The sequence below is a fragment of the Antedon bifida genome, chromosome 1 (assembly GCF_963402885.1).
Source record: "Antedon bifida chromosome 1, ecAntBifi1.1, whole genome shotgun sequence".
NCBI classification, from domain to species: domain Eukaryota; kingdom Metazoa; phylum Echinodermata; class Crinoidea; order Comatulida; family Antedonidae; genus Antedon; species Antedon bifida.
In genome coordinates this window covers 6,456,652-6,474,025 of record NC_136226.1, presented here as the reverse complement: position 1 = coordinate 6,474,025, position 17,374 = coordinate 6,456,652, and the positions used below count along the sequence as shown (strand labels likewise).

Sequence of the window (17,374 nt, the reverse complement as noted above, 5' to 3'; positions counted from 1 at the left end):
ATTTCAAACTTTAAACTTGAATAACGTTCGTTCACACGAGCAAGATTTTAAAATAGTAAAAATAATGAATGAATTTGAATAGTATTTTATAGTATTCATTTCATAAATATATCTACTTGTGATATTATAGAATTAGGTATAACTAAGATTCAAACTTTGATTTGGTTTAAAAATAATCTAAATGCGTTGAATATTTTAAAAAAAAACAGCTTTATTTTCAGTTTCCACCTTGTTATGAAGTTAGTAAATGCAATTTTCCTCGTATTACCCCCAAAAACACGAAAAATGAAGATTGATAAAAAAAAAAAGACTTTGAATATGCTATTTCGCAGTTTTAATAAAGTTATTCACTTCCATAAGAACATTTAACAAATAATGCTTTAAATTATAAAAAGACAAAATAAAGGGTTAAATTCAATCAAAAACACATTGACTTCCAGTCAATTTGACATTTTTTTGGCTTTAAATTACTGTTTGTTTGCCAAACCTTTAGGATCAGATGATGATGGCGGAGATCCTCCCGAAGATGGTGTTTGCTTTAAAGAAGTACTGTATTTTCTTTTCAGAGTTCTTGGATTGAGGTGACAGACCTTTCATGGGAAACACAGGTACCCATTCAACTTATAGTTACTGATGCAAAGGTAAGACCGTTACATTATAATGTAGGCCTAATATTGATTTGTATTATTACAATTATCGAGAACATCACATTTAAAGACGTATTACCCCCAAAAACACGAAAAATGAAGATTGATAAAAAAAAAAAGACTTTGAATATGCTATTTCGCAGTTTTAATAAAGTTATTCACTTCCATAAGAACATTTAACAAATAATGCTTTAAATTATAAAAAGACAAAATAAAGGGTTAAATTCAATCAAAAACACATTGACTTCCAGTCAATTTGACATTTTTTTGGCTTTAAATTACTGTTTGTTCAGGTAAATACATTTTTAATTTAAATGACATATTCAACAAAGCCATTAGGCCTAAACAAAAATATTTTTTCAGGGGAACAATATAATTATCTATAATGAGACACCTATCTAGAGCTTCTATTCGCTTTCGAAATAAACTAGATAGCTTCTAATGTTTTTATTCCTCGTGTATAACCACCATAATTCCTCACCGTAATTAGACTGGCCTTTGTGAATCTGGCCCTTGTGAATCTGGTCCTTGTGAATCTATGGCTTTGTAGTTTTTAGGAAAAACATCAAAACAAAATCATCAACAATCTTCGATCGTTAATACGTGTTTACTATACTTCCAGTATATGGCAGCTTAGTTTACATGAATGTTGTTACAATGCATCCATATCATTAGTTAAGGTCAGAACTTGCTAACACTTTTTTAAAATGTTGCATACTCAACGTGTTTAAAATATTATAGTGGATAATTTCTTGATTATTTCTAGATTTTAATCCTCACTATCATAGTGGTACTTATTCTTTACAGAATATGCAATTCTACCAGAGATACTCAATGGGTTTGTTTATTGGAATGGTCATCCTTCTCTCTTTTAATAATTTTAGTTTATTTTTTATATTGAAACAGAATGCCAGTAACATTATATTTACCGAACAAGTATTCGATTTTAATTTCCGACAACCATCTATTCATGATTTTACTGCTCAGCAATGTATGGATACAGATAATTATGATGAGCTCCAATTTGAAATATCAAGTTAGTAAGAATTATATTTTATTGGTGTTACCAGAAAAATATCGAAATGGCTCAAACATTTACCGTCCAGCTATTCGTTGCATCGCGATGTATAGCAAAGATTTACGCGTTGGACAAACTAGTAAATTTAAAGTAGTACTACTATACCGCAAGTTAATAAAAGCCATTCGAAAGCGACGTCTATTAAGCTGCTCCACAACCTCTACCTTTGGATTGACCCGGCACAACTTATAGATCCAGAAAAAGGAAAGAAAGAAGTTATTTCCACTCTCTTTAAATGTTGCTGTCTTTGTCAGCATAAATGTCTATATTGTTTATTATAAATCTTTGCAATTAACAATTACAGCGGTATGGCCTAAGCATTAGTGGCGCAGACCTTATTCATAATGTTCTAAGAAAATATCATTTGGATTATTATTAATAATATATTATATTATAGGATTATCAATGTTGTTGCAAAGGTTTATATTTTATAATAAAATTAAACTTTAAACCCAGAGCCACCCTCTAAGGACTCGTAATAAAATAATTATAATCATAACGAACTAATTTTTTTGTATCTAGGGCATTATAATGATATAATTAACAAGGACGAATTGGTGTTTTACCAACGAGCCCAAGAAGCCATATCAACTTATTGTAACGTCAGTGACTTAAGAATATATGAAGTTCAGGTATATCCGGTTTGTTACTATAAAAACAAAATTAGCTTCATGTTGAATTAGAGAGACCTTATAATTTCTATAATTAGTTTGGAGTTTTTTGTTTTCTTTTTGTTTTTAATTATAAAGCAGACGCTCTGAGTTTGCGAGAAAACCCACAAGAAAAACTTACTGACACCACGCCCTGGAAACGCGTCAGTAAATGGCAAACACTCAAGTATAAATTAATATAACATGCAAGAATAAAAATAAGAAACAATGCATAATGGAAATGGAACCCAGATCAACCGTTACAAAGAGGGTCTATGATTGGTCAATACAGGCCTACGGACGCGCGAGCATCAGCAGACATGAATAGGTCCTACAGACAGGATCTGCAATCATTTTAAACATGCTAATGAGAATAACACACTATCAACTCATATTCCACAAGTTAAAAAAAAAAAAAATTAACGTTCGCTGTGCATGTTGCAACCATTAGATATTTCACTATCAATATACGGAAAAAATTGTTTTTGTTTATAAATGTATTTACTCTGTTGTTCCTTTGTACATTTTTAATTTAATTCAGTTTAACTATGACCAGCTTTCATTTAATTACATTACTCCTCTAATGATCCCTCCCGACTTTTCGTTCCACGATCTAATAGGAAAGCTGGTGACAATGCTTTTTCTGTCACCACTCCGCGGACTGTCGATTTGAGAAGAACGAATTCGGCACCTCTATTTAAACGTAAACTTAAAACTGTTCTTTTTAATTAATTACAAGTATTGTTAGGCGCTCTGTAGGGCGCCAAACTTGTATAGAATAGAATAGAATCGAAAACAACACAGAAGAAGGAAAGTTTCACGAAACAATTGCTTTTATTATTACTTAAACGCACGTATCTGATTATTTTCCAGCTAAATATTAAAGAGGATCGGACATTTATAACATTTACGTTGCATGACGTCTCGCCTATTCAAGGGGATGTTGGAAATAGCGAACCGAGTATTTCCGTAGCACGTAACACACTCCAACAGAATATCAATACTGGTAAAATGATCATTAGGATGCCAAAGATTAACAACATTGATAATACAGAAGGACAGATATCGAAGGATGTAAGTATTCACAAAAAAAAAAATATTGGAATAAAACAAAATGTACACTTTTATCCAACAAATAAAGGTGATTTTATTTACAAAGATTCGACTGAGTTTCAACATTTATGAACTCCATAAACTACGGTAAATATTCAAATAATATAGTATTATTATGTGTAATATTGATGCATTTTAATAATGTGACAGGTATGCCGATGTGACTTGCCATTCCCAAATCGTTTAAGAAGCCATTAAACTTTGTTCACTCCCTATAGCACATTTGAATTAATATTAATATTACATTTCAAATCATAATTTTAAAACTGATAATTATTACTTTACGTGTCTGTTAATGCTAGTGTTTTTTTTTAGCACCACTCTTACAACAATCGAATTTAAATAAAGAAACTAAATAGGCTGCTTTTGATTCTTAAATCATGTCTTTAATATAAACACGTTAATTATTATTTATAGGAATATATCATATACGTAATATCAGGTAGTCTTCAATCACCGGTGAACGTAGAAGATGATACATACACACAAGGTAAGGAATAAAATAATGTAACGTATGTTGAAGTTGCTCGTTAAATAATATTAATTCCTTCTCTCTCCATGGAGAATAAGGCATAGTATTTCTGTCCTTCACTTTCCTGTCTTTGGCTGCCGTCGCTGCCTCTGTCTATGTCCATGCCTTATAACCAAGATTGTTTCCTCTTTTAAAGCACAAAATATTGTTCTTAAACCCTTTCCAGTCATCTTGTCAATTAACACTTGATTGTCCTAAAAAAAATATTTACTAAAATATGTGCATATCAACAATATTAATGGATTGAAAGAATCCAATTTTAAAATTCAGTTCATTCATTTAAAAAATAGCAGATTTTTTGAATAAATGTTTTACACACGATTTGTATTTTTAGGTGCAGTTATAGGTATGGGTATCGGCATGGGTGTTCTATGTATTCTTCTTGGTGGTTTTGTCTGCTTCTTGATCGCATTCAAAAATAGAGGATCAGTTAACGAGCCTGGGTTTACAATGAAAGACGTTGGTCAATAATGAATTTGACATCTGTATAGTGCAGCTTTTCCTATTATAAACTAACCCATCTTTACAAAGATTGTTTAAAATCATGTTCCCATTTCTCAATCAAAACAGACAGACTAAAGATTTGGTTTGTTAAAAGAAGTGTTCAATTTGTGTGACTATCTTTAACCCAGGCCACTGGAATAATGAAACACAGACACTGGAAGAATTTAAGTGGAATGTTAAACCAATTGATGAACTGAAATATTAGGATTTTTTCAATATATAAATGATCTATATTGTGTGTAGATAATATCATTTATATTTTTTAATAATTGATATCGACAACGAAACAATAACAGTTTATTATTCTCTTTGTTGTAACTTTGGTAATGTTATTTATGACATTACTTTATGTATACACTCGGGTGTTAATGCAGGCAGTGGCGTAACGCAGAGGCCTGAGTTTAGGAACCCTATGTGGCCCTCCAACGCTGGAGGCCTCTGGCGTTTTTCTTAGCCTTTTTCGACATATTTTTATTATAATGCCTGTTTTCTTCTGGGCACTGCTCAGTGGCCCCCATAACCTCCTGGGCCCCAGGGTTTAGCCAATGAGCGCTCATAGCCTTACGCCACTGAATGCAGGATTCACATTGGAGAAACGTACGAAGAAAGCCGTTTTTAATTTTCCAATTGTAAAAAAGTTCGTTGTCCTTTTCGAAATGTTTGGCATTTATATTCATGATCCTTTTGGTACCCTAATTGTTTAATACATTCATATGTTAATTTCCGGAATGACACGTGATGGTGGTACGGTTATTGATTCCAGAAATTGTGTTTAGATGAAGAACTCTGAAGGAACAATGTAAAAGTTAATTTGGATAACATTTATGCATTATGCAACATAATTCATTAAAAAAATGAGTAACAAAGTGTAATAAAACATACCTATTTCAAAGAATCTTTTACTCTATTAATCTTGATTATTCAATCTAATCACTCAACAATTATATTATTTATTTTTTTTTTAAATTGTATGTCTTTAGGCACATGTGGCCAAGGATTACCAATAGTAAATAATACAGGGGCTAATCTATGAACCAGTTCGTCAGGTAATGGATCGTCTCGAATGATGAACTGGGTTATTCGTACATGGGGTTTACTGTGTACACTGGACCTACGGTTTATAGTCCTTATCCGAGAAGACTTAGTTTCACCACCAGATTCAAAATATACCGTAGTTATCCACAAATCATCATTTTAGAAAATAATAGCTGTAGAGATAAAAAAAACTACAAAACATCAGATATGTAATAACAATATAAAATGTTATAAACAATCAAGCATCAATTTCGTTATTAAGATGTGTAGTAATAATTTGATTGTATACAAAAATTCTTTCACGATTTTTCATGAAAGGTATAAGAATGAAATAATTGACGGCCGGTGTCTGTCGCGAACGACAACGTCAATTAGACTTACATTCATTGAATGATGGATGAAGCACCTTGATTGGTTCTATCATTGATCAAGAGCTTCTTTCGACCAGTGCCCAACTTGACCAGAGGAAAAGCATGAGCCAATACTTCTGAGGAAGATCTAGATGCAGGGGATGCCATAAGAGTCAGCTTCATATACAGTACAGCAGTCGGTATTCCCAAATGGTCTCTCATCCAACCCCAACTTGGCCCAACGTTACTTAGCTTTGGTTATCTGACGAGAACAGGTGTTTTAACGTGGTAAAAGGCCTATATCAATATGCCTATATAATTAAGTAAATGCACAATAATCTTCGCTAGATGTGTGGCAATTAACGCCCCTCTAATTCAAAGACCACCACACCACTGAAAACTGTGTAGCTGGTAATGCCTAACATATTCAAAGTTTATAATTAGAAAATTAAATTATATAGAGTGAAACATATTGTTCGGTCAGGGCCTACAGTTATTAAGTTACACATTTACTCAATATCTAAAAACTGATTGTGTTTATCAGATACGATACTTGTCGTACTTTGATCTTCCAATTTCCTACATTCAAATAATGAATTTACCTCGACAGATTAACATCATAACATGTGACCATTTGTATACATCACTACACACATTTTAGTGTTTAATGAACAAGGTAAGTTGGTTTTTATAAATATATTATAGGCCTAAAGACTATAATAATCATGTATGTATTTATATAGGAACCGTTTTAGAAGGTATGTTGTTCCTTTAATAAAACGTTACAGAGGTAAACCGGGCGTGTGCAGTTGTTCAAACGCATTAAGTATCCACAAACAACAGCTTTAGTAACATTATTTGATATCCGCTGTTTTGAAAGGCTATATATGAAATACGACTGTCTCTACTCTCTCCATAAAACTACTGTAGTGTGCTTGACTTCTGGGTTGTGCTACCGTCCCACAGGGGCCATGACTGAGTAATATCTCCTTAGGGAGGTAGAGTCTATAATTTGCTTCAAGCTCTTTAATTATTTCTAAAAGAATTATATACTTGACTCAATGAAATATCAATCAATAAATTGTAATTAAAATAGAAACTTATCATTGCCCTTTCATCCAGCCAGTCTGCGAGTATTTATTATTTTATGAGCCAAGATGTATATTGTCTCCGATTTTCTCCAATATTAGAACGAAAAAAGATGGATACGAAGATAACTATTACTGTACAGTTCAATGTTTTTTTCCCATTATTTTGTCAACTGGAATACATAATTTGAACATTCAGGCCTAAAAAATTCAATATGAAATGACCATGTTAGAGGCAGTGTTCCGAGTTCAAACTCAATCATCACTCATTCATTGCTTTCTATTTTGTCTTTTCATAGCTGAAAAAAACAACAAACAATGAAGAGGAATATATTTGTGTTTGCGCTGTATTTGATAGGACTATCTACCTGTGATGATTTTCCAGGTGATACATCTATTTGTACACCACCCGTCAACCCACCGTCTAAGCCGTTTCCACGCTTTCCCAAGCCTGCGTTTGAAACAAAACTAGAAATGAACTTAATCAAACCGTACGCTTTGTCTATTGAAGCGCACCAAATTGTTGATCAAGAAAATTTAAAGATGAAAACGCAATACTGGGTTAACGGTGACGAATTTGTTCTCATTTACGCCGACCAAGAGGCATACACAATACATTGTAAGATTGATAGGTTTTGCATACCTTAATCCTGTCCTTTATTGCAAGTTCATTTTCTAAAATCTTTATAATTAATGATGTACATAATTGAAATAAAATAAATAAATAAAATAGATTTATTTTAGAAAAATGAAAATCAGTGTAAAAGGCCCAAGTTTATAAATACATAATCAATTCAGAAATATTCATTAGACACATTTGGGGTTTTTTCGGATGACGCCACAAAAAAGCCTGCGTCAAGTTTAATAACTATATTCATTGTATTTATCAGATCCAGATTGCGTTACAACTAGATTCAATGCCACGGGCGCTGCGTTTGGTGGTATTCGAAACATTGATATTCACAATGAGAATATTGTATTGGTGGATCTTCCAAATTTTGGATTGTATCTCAACGAATGGGAGTATATAGGACAAGACAATGCTCGCGGTATACCAACAGATATGTGGAAAACATGTATCTATTACGAACCAGTCAACGCTACATATCAAGCAGAATTTCAGTTTTCGTCTGAAGATTACGACACGGCGGGTGGTAATCAACAGCGCCCTGTCCGGTTAAAGATCATGGGACGGGGCCTAAATGACACAACTCCAGGAAAACCAACAGAAATGGTAGATTACGAATATTTTGTGGAGTACATCTGGTTTCGTCCACAGGGATTTATTCCCGATTTTTTATACCAGGTTTGAATAGAATTGTGTATTTGTTATATGCTATAATAAGTGTTGATTTTAGTATTACAACAATAATTATATACCATTATAACCTTATAGGCCAAAACGTTCTTAAATATAAAAATATGTATCGTTTCTCCTCCTCGTATCATAAGTTGTTTGTTTTTAAAAAGATAGTCATTCTGAACGTGTAGATGAGCTGTTAGAAGTGCATTGTACTATGGGTCTCAGCATTATGTGATATAAGGGTGGCGAGTTCTTTTCTACTCATGCCTTTTCCTCCTTAGTAATTTGCAAGTATTCTAGGTATTGTTATAAAAAAAATTGTAGCATCATTGATTTTAGTATAATAGGCAGATTGAATATGGATGAACTTTTACTTTGTTCAAAATATATGGATGGATTATGGACGGTAATGGCATTTGATAAAAATTTATATTACGTATTTTATTCTGTTGTAGGTACCATTTGGCGTCTACTGTCCAGATTCACAAAACCAAAGACAACTACCAGAAATTTCTCAACAGTTTAAAATTAGAAGTGAACTTGCGATACCACAGTACTCTGTATTCACTTACATTGATGTTAGTAATCGACTTTTTTTATTCAATTATTTTTTTCAGGAGGTCAAAATGTTTAATATTTTTAACTTTTTATCGACCAAACTCACTTATTGATCACTTGGTCACTTCAAATAGTTCAAAGAATAAATAGTCTTAGTTTAAACTTGATAAATCTAACAAAACAAGAAACCATACGTTTACATTCAAGAGGCTATTGACGTAGCATCATAATTGGATCTCTAAGGAAAGGAAACCTTTTAAAAAGTATGCGTTTGTTTTATTATATTTACGTAAAAATGTATAGAACAGTACGTCATATCTAGTTGTTTTGCTTTATGTTCCGTTAATTAATATCTATTCAAGGAATGGTATGACTATGGTATGAATCTATCACGTGTGGACTACATTCCGATAGCTGATTCTTTTGACTATGGAACAGTTCCTACAACAAGAATTGATGACTTCAACACAGGTTGTATAGGCTACTAGCAAATTTAACTACCCAAGGCGGTTTTCAAATCCATTTCAAAGAAATCCCAATTCCGGTCAATTTTTATACCCATGTGTCCGGATGGAAAAATGTATAACGAATAAACGCACAGAATCTCTCTTTTTCTACTGTATAGGCCTATAGATAAAGAAACACATTATTATAATATTTACTGTACCTATTTATATAATGTATTGATGTAATCTATGATGTGGACATCTGTGAATTAACTGATATGATTTAATCTCTGGTGATTTTTTTTTATAACAACCGACTTCTTTTGAAACTGGAGAAATATTTGTAGCTTCTGAATATCAACAGTGGCTACAGAATAGTTATATAGTTATTCTATAGTTAGTAAGTTAGTTGTTGTTCTACTATTAACATACTATTGTTGAATCATTATATCATTATACAGGTGTTGCGTACACTATCAATAAGCTAGACGGGAATTGTTCAATTCAACCAATTCCAATATCAGATACATCCGGTAGACCTGTGGGACAAGATGGCAATGTGCGAATGGCAACAATTGCAGAACTTTTTTCGTTAGACACGGAATATTTCTACAAAAGCGTGGTAAGGCGTATTTTGAAACCATTCATATGCTTCAGCTTTGCACACTAAATATTGTTTTATTTCAGTTTTACAGTATTTACAGAATGAATATTCAGCGTTAAAAACAATGTCAAGGGTTATTTAAACTTACTTGTACTATCTTATACTTATATTATCTTGATTCAGACTCCTATCCGAGATGTAGAATGTGACATATACACAGATATTTTAGAAGAACAGGGCAACGTTACAATTGACTGGCTATTTTCAACGGTAAATCCAGCAATTTTATCTCAATAATACTTCTTAATATTCTGAAAAAGAAAGTAAAAATATATACAGAATTTTAAATTAAGTGCATCTTCGTGCCACCACCATTATAATTTGCCTATATATAAACATTTACCCATAAAGTAATGAAATGGAAGCTGAAATTTGATTAATAATTTGTTAAGAATTGCAAAAAAACCAAAAAAAAACTCAAAACAACAAAACAATTTCACAGACATCAAATAGTGGTGTAAGCATAACCTTTTTAACAATATAATCATGATTTAACCCACAGTATCATAAAGAGGTAGAATTAATTGTTCAACGGTACCCTGATTGATTTAACCAAAATATCGTAATAAGAGTTTGACGTGTTTGTGTATAGATAGACTTTTTGTTAAATTACAATGTAGGCGTTAAAACCTTTCAAGTTCTCTATTAGTATATTGTTCCATTCAATCACTACTTTGCCTAAAGTTAGATTTAAATATATGTTTCAATTTTTTCAATCCAATTTTAGAATGATTGGACGGCAACTGCAGAAGGTAACGCAGGAATGACAAACATACCCATTGGGCTTTCATATGTCACGACTCAGGTAACGTTAACGATTTATTATCCTTGGAAGAATTTTTTATTTTAATATAAAATATAAAAATAAAATTTAGAATAAAATAATGATTTTTTTTTATAGGGTACAACAGTAGCGCTCGAATACAGCTATTTCGACTTTAACAACATTCATCCCGATACAGCTAACTTTGATATCGGACGTTGCTTTGACGGCGAAAATAAAGCTAGACTTCAATTTTATTTTGAAGGTAAACATTTGTAAATAATCTACATAGATAGTGTAGTGGATTTGTAGTTAGCATAGTTACCTGCTGGTCTTCCAATGCCTCAATTACAATGCTTCAAAGAATTCCTTTCAACCTGAAACCGTCTTAATGCGAGTCATTTGTGTACTAAACATACTGTGATGCATCGTTTGTGCAACTTTGCTTTCTGACCTAGTAAATATCGACAGGCATATTTTTTATTTTGAATTCCAAAATGTAAAAAAAAAGAAGAAACTAAAATAATGTATACCCGTATAGTCTACATTAACAATAAATACCTTTTGGATCTTTAAAGCAAAATACGAAAACATCTCTAATCTGCAAGAATTTATTTCACTGACGCAATTAACAATTTCACAAACTGCTGACATTTCACCAATCAGAGTTCAGAGTTTGCAAGTATGATTTTTTTATTTTTGCTAGATAGTAGGCCTATATAGTGTTTTTGATTTTATTTTTTATCGTTACTGAAGATGTTTAAAGAGCAGTAAGCTCTGTCTACACTATCAAACTAGTTTGACAAAAAATTGTGATGTGTCCAAATGTGGTAGTGATGTGCCCAAATATGATAGTGATATGACATCATTTTGTCCATTTAGTGTAGACAGTGTTTGAGAAGCGCCCTTCTTTTTCTATTGATAGTAAAAACGTACAGTGCTTGCTTCATATAATTCTTCATTCAGTCACTTATTAATTGAACAATATGCAAGAAAAATACAACAAGAATAATAGATATTACAAGCAATAAACACGAAATAAGAGTATATTAATTAGAGAAATAAGACCGTGTTATAAAACCGGACGAATTGGTGCCTGTATCATGTAAGGGGACAGTGTTAGGTTATGGTACACTAGGAGATACATGTTGTATTACCGAATATCCCTATGATACCGGAGAAATCTAGATAGTGAAGAATCTAGTGGCCTATTATGTTGTACTTACAGATTGACTATGATACTACGAGAGTGTATGTTGAATTCACAATGACAAATCGCGCACCAATAGAAGGCAGTGCATTAAATCCTGTTTCTGAGACAACGTTGGATAAGGGCATAGAAAACCTTCGCACAGCAATAGATAACGGAGAGCTTGTCGTAAGTTCAAAATGTTTCTATAAATAATATTATTATTATAACTAACAGAGAAATACTGTGTCTATAGAAGTATTAGAATATGGGGATAATTTCAATACAATAGTTTTATTATATAAAATAATGAGAAAGAACGTACGGTATGTCACAAATCTGAGAGCATTGTGCTTTATAGTGTATTGATGTTTTCTTCTTATTAAGGTTTTGCAATTCCAAGCCGAACCAAACAGTCTTCGTGACGATGTTTCTGTTCCTGATCACATCGACTTTAAAGGTTAGAAGTCTACTGATTTTTCCTCTTTAAAATTAATTTTTACGTTGGGTGCAAAGTATGAAAGAAATAGACCTATCAAATATTCATTTTTAAATAGAGAATAGATTGTCGACCTACCTGTATATTACTACCAAGTTATTGATAATGTATTTGCTATTAACGTGTATAACAACACACAATGCTCTAATTAAGTATCCGGTTTACAAATTGTAGATATCAAATATTAATAAAGATATATAATTGATATACTTTTGATTTTAGGTGATAAGACAGTATGTGAACCAGAGGTTCCCTACAACACAATGCCGATGCCAGTTTTTCCACCTAACTATCAACTCAAGATTGAAGGGAAGATCCTGGAAGGAGAGGCCTACAATTTTGAAGCAGAAGAATATTACGATGGAACGAATAATAAAGCCGCTTTTATATACACGTACGATGGCGTGAACCAACAATTCATTTTTGATTTAAATTACGAATACTTGTACAGGATCCAAGGTAATCTTTAAAGACAATAATTATTATTTATATTATCATTATCGCGCCACCATTAAGGGGCTTTCTTTATTTTTGTCTTTTTTTTCTTATTTTCTTTTTCTTCTTTTTTAAAATATTTTTTTCTTCTTTTCTTTCTTTTTTTTACTTTTAATTTCTTTTTTGTTTTTTTTCTTTCTTTTTTCTTTTTATTTTCTTCTATTTCTTTTTCTTATTTCTATTTTTTCCCTTTTTCATCTTTCTTTATTTCGTTCTTTTTATCCTTGTTTCCTTTTTCTTCTTTTTAAAAAATATTTTTTTCTTGTTTTCATTTTTCTTTCTTTTTTTCCTTCTTATTTAACTTTTTTTTTCGTTCTTCTTTCGTTCTTTTTTCCTTCCTTCGTTTTTTCTTTCTTTTCCCCCTTAAATTAGCAGGTTATATAAGATAACAATAATCATTCTTCAAATTAAAATAGGAAGTATTTGCTCGGTCATTGCTTATGGAGCTGCAGGAAAGATTGATGGAATTTTTACCTTAAGTACACTTATACGGTTAAGAGGAAATGAAAACTACATAGGCGAAGCAGTGATACGTGGTGTGCCGGTGAATCACTGGCAGTCTTGTGTCTACTGGCCAAAAATTCAAGCTACATTTACTATTGACTGGTACTTCTCTAAACCTGAATACAAAAGCGCCACCAATTGGCCACAAACGCTTATCCGTACACATGTTCGTGGAAAAGGAATCGATTTGGGGAGTATGGAGACGATGAAAGAATTTGATCATATCTATGATTACTTCGCATTCAGATTTAACGTATACACAGACGGAGACAATCCATTCCTGGTAAACAAAATGTTTGTAAAGAAGTTAAGTTCCTATAAAATGAGAAACTAAACTCCTTCAGTTGACTAAATTATCAGGAAGGAAAATGTAGTGATATACACATATAACTAATCAATAAATGGAAATGAACAAAAATAACGACGTGTTGTCCTAATAAGAAACTAATTTCTAATTTGATTTGAGGAAAGATGTTTTCTTTTTTTTTAAATTTTAATTATCACTACCATTAACTTCATATTTGTATAAAATCCTTTCTTTTAGATTCCACCGGGAACTGTGTGTACTGGTGATATAGTCGAAAATGAATTGGAAATGCCTACTACGCCTTTGTCTTTCACTTACAAAGGGGAAGAAATTATACCAAATGCGAAGTATAAATATAATTATGACGTAAGCAAATAGTTGATCTTCACGTGTTAATTTTGTTAAAGGTTGTATTCGTTTTAAACTTTCCTTTATTAGCTTGAATTAAAGAATTCAATTATTTTACAAGCGCTTACCTTTTAATCCATATTGAATGGGATGGATTTTTATTAAAGCTTCAGCTGGATTATGATTTGTTTTACATTTATTTTTAAAAATGTTGATGTATGTAACTAGGTATACGCAATGAATTAAATCTCACTCTAAGAAAGAATAATTACAATCATTAATAATTTAGCCATTGCAATACTACTCTAGTGTTCACAAAAGATACATCATTGAGATAAAAAAAGATAAAACATTTTACTACTATATATACTGATACCACCAAATCATTGATTCGTTTTTTAAAATATACTTTTTGCATTATTTTTCAGCAATATTACGATTATGAGTACCAATTAATCCGTACTGACTTGAAGTCTTCTGTTCAATATTACGCTGATATGTTTTACTACGACAGTCCAGTGTCAATCTCCTATATAGATGACTACAATACAGGTACAGACTGTATGCAATATTGAGAAACTGCTATGCAAAAATAATACTCGTATTTGTATATCCACTATGCGCTATTGTGATTTATATAACACCTAAATAAATTCCTGTCATTTGATTGGACAAATGTGGGTCACATGGCGTGCAATAGTACGCACTATTAAACGATCGTTTAATAGTACACTTACTGTAGTTATCCATGTAAATTGAACATTATAATTGTTGATACATATCCTTCCCTCCCTCCATTTTCTTCAAGATTATCTTCCTCAATAAACTGCTATTCTATATTATATTTAAAATATGTTTCTATTTTACCTTTGGGGTGGTTTTTAGGTGTGTCACATATATTAGATTTGTATCATGGAAATTGTACAATTCAAAAGCTACAGAAAACCTCACCGACGTCAGTGATTGGTTCAGATATACCAGCGATGCGTACAGCATCGGAGATGTTTTTTGGCAAAGATAATTTGAATTTTACATACCGTGGGCAGGTAAATGATTTGTTTTGGCTTCCTTATAACTGGGCTTATTAATCTTACTGTACAACCAAAGATTTCTAAGATTAGATTAGATTATATCCTCTCTTTATTACGTCACAAGTCAAATAGCAAGGTAAACTGCTAATAAATATAGATAGAGAACTAATTTATAATGTTTAGAGGCTAAGGGGTAGATCTACAATCGTTAGGCCTATACATGTATATTCGTTTATATAACGGTGGTAAAATGACGATATTACAATAATTGTTCTTTTGTAGTATCCACATCGTGAGCTAATGGCCAATGTGTGGTCAACGCAGGTAACTTTTGAAGAAGGAACGGTTCAAGAAAGTTCATGGATTATTGAAGTTTATTACGCACTTGTAAGTGAAATAATCATCAAGTAGTTATATCATCATCTCGTTTACATCATGCCCGTTCATCAATGATATGATTAGTTACGGTTACCGTATTTCATGACGGCTATTTTGTGACGGCTAAAGGTTGTTTGTGATGTCACGGGTTTTATCTGTATTGACGAAATAAATTAAATGAATGTTTGTTTTCATTTTAGGATAGTTTTCAGATTGTTACAACGGATGTATTAACACAGCAGATGCCAATCCACATAGAAGCAAGGCATGAGGTATGTAAATGTGTCTCTATAATAATTGTATACAATACAATCATTTTAAATTTTATATAGGCATAATACATTTAAAACAGCTTTGTATTCAACAGTAAATAACATTTTTTAACATACAAAAATATAATTTTGTTTGTTATAAGGACCCCATTGGAAATAAGCTTTTTAGCTTTATGGGTAATCCTTGGTATGTTGATTGTACCGAATAAAACAAACAAACTTTTTGCGTATTCGAATAACATAGCTTATAATATTTTATAAGGGTCCAACTGAGGATCAGATTATTATGGTGAATATGTACAACTTTAATACCAATCATCCACGAAGTAATGTTTTTGATGTCAGTCAATGTTATAATCAGGCAAACAACTTAAAATTTCAAATGGCAATGCCAGGTAATTTTGTCTTTTTCTAATTAATAAAATTATAAGATTTACTGTAAAGCGCGCTTTGATATCGGTAAAGATGCCATAGAAATGGTAATGGTATACAACATATATAAATGTAAATAAACAGAGTTGAAAGGTTATTTATATCTCGTTTAATAGGAAGTTACTGGACAGTAATTGAGAAGTATAACGAATGGTTCAAATCTACCACTCTTCTCATTTTGGCAAGAACTGCTGGCATTTCACCAATTCGCATTCATTCAATAACGGTAACGAAACCCTTTTGAAATTAAAACTTTATTAACAGTGAATTTTGTTTGTTGTTTTGTTTATTTATATCTTAATGTTTTTTTTTAATATCTAGACTCATCTGTCGAAATCTGCTGATAAAGTGTTAATTAGATTCACAATATTGGACAAAAGTAACATTGTTGAAGAGAGGAGCGTTGATGATGCTTCGTCTTCTCTGAAAGTTGCTGTAGATAGTGGATCATTTATTATCACTATGAATATCAACGGAGATAATACACCGATGAAAGGAATGGAAGAAGAAGGTGAATCGGTAAGCTAATTAATATTTATTTACTATTAAAGATTTATTGTCCCCCAAAAACATGAAAAATTAAGATTAATACAATCAGACTTTAAATAGACAATTTTGCAGTTTTAATAAATTTATTCACTTCTGTATAAGATAATAATAATTATTTTACTTAAAAGATAAAAGAAACATTTAATTTTAACCAAAAACATTTTCTGACAGACAATTTAAGTATTTTTTGCTTTAAATTACATTTTTTCAGATAATTTTGAAAACAAATTTTTAGTGGGACAATATATCTTTAAATATATTTTTGTTTTGCTTTTGGTAAATAATGCGAGGGCTACAGAATGTTTTCAAAGAAACAGTGCAAGAGAAAGGAAAAATGATTTCTGACAGACAATTTAAGTATTTTTTGCTTTAAATTACATTTTTTTCAGATAATTTTGAAAACAAATTTTTAGTGGGACAATATATCTTTAAATATATTTTTGTTTTGCTTTTGTTAAATAATGCGAGGGCTACAGAATGTTTTCAAAGAAACAGTGCAAGAGAAAGGAACAAGGCCAACAGCCATTAAGTCGCGTGCTACAATGCATAGTGATACCGGACCGACATACAGACAGACAGACCGACCGACATAGTGAACTATATGATTCGTTTCAATCTGGTGTACATTTAGAACGTGTC

The 17,374-nt window shown here is 31.7% G+C and overlaps 1 protein-coding gene across 2 annotated transcripts in view; it reads left to right on the top strand.

Moving 5' to 3' along the window:
* Positions 1-5,410, top strand: part of LOC144839384 (uncharacterized) — a 34,386-nt gene extending 28,976 nt beyond the window's left edge. For both annotated transcript variants that reach the window (XM_078694719.1, XM_078694710.1), the window contains exons 22-27: positions 567-641; positions 1,554-1,683; positions 2,248-2,357; positions 3,249-3,449; positions 3,906-3,978; positions 4,355-5,410. In XM_078694719.1, the coding sequence (XP_078550845.1) occupies positions 567-641; positions 1,554-1,683; positions 2,248-2,357; positions 3,249-3,449; positions 3,906-3,978; positions 4,355-4,491 (726 nt within the window). In that variant the 3' untranslated portion in view covers positions 4,492-5,410. The remainder of the gene's footprint in view (positions 1-566; positions 642-1,553; positions 1,684-2,247; positions 2,358-3,248; positions 3,450-3,905; positions 3,979-4,354) is intronic.
* The last annotated feature ends 11,964 nt before the right edge of the window (positions 5,411-17,374 follow it).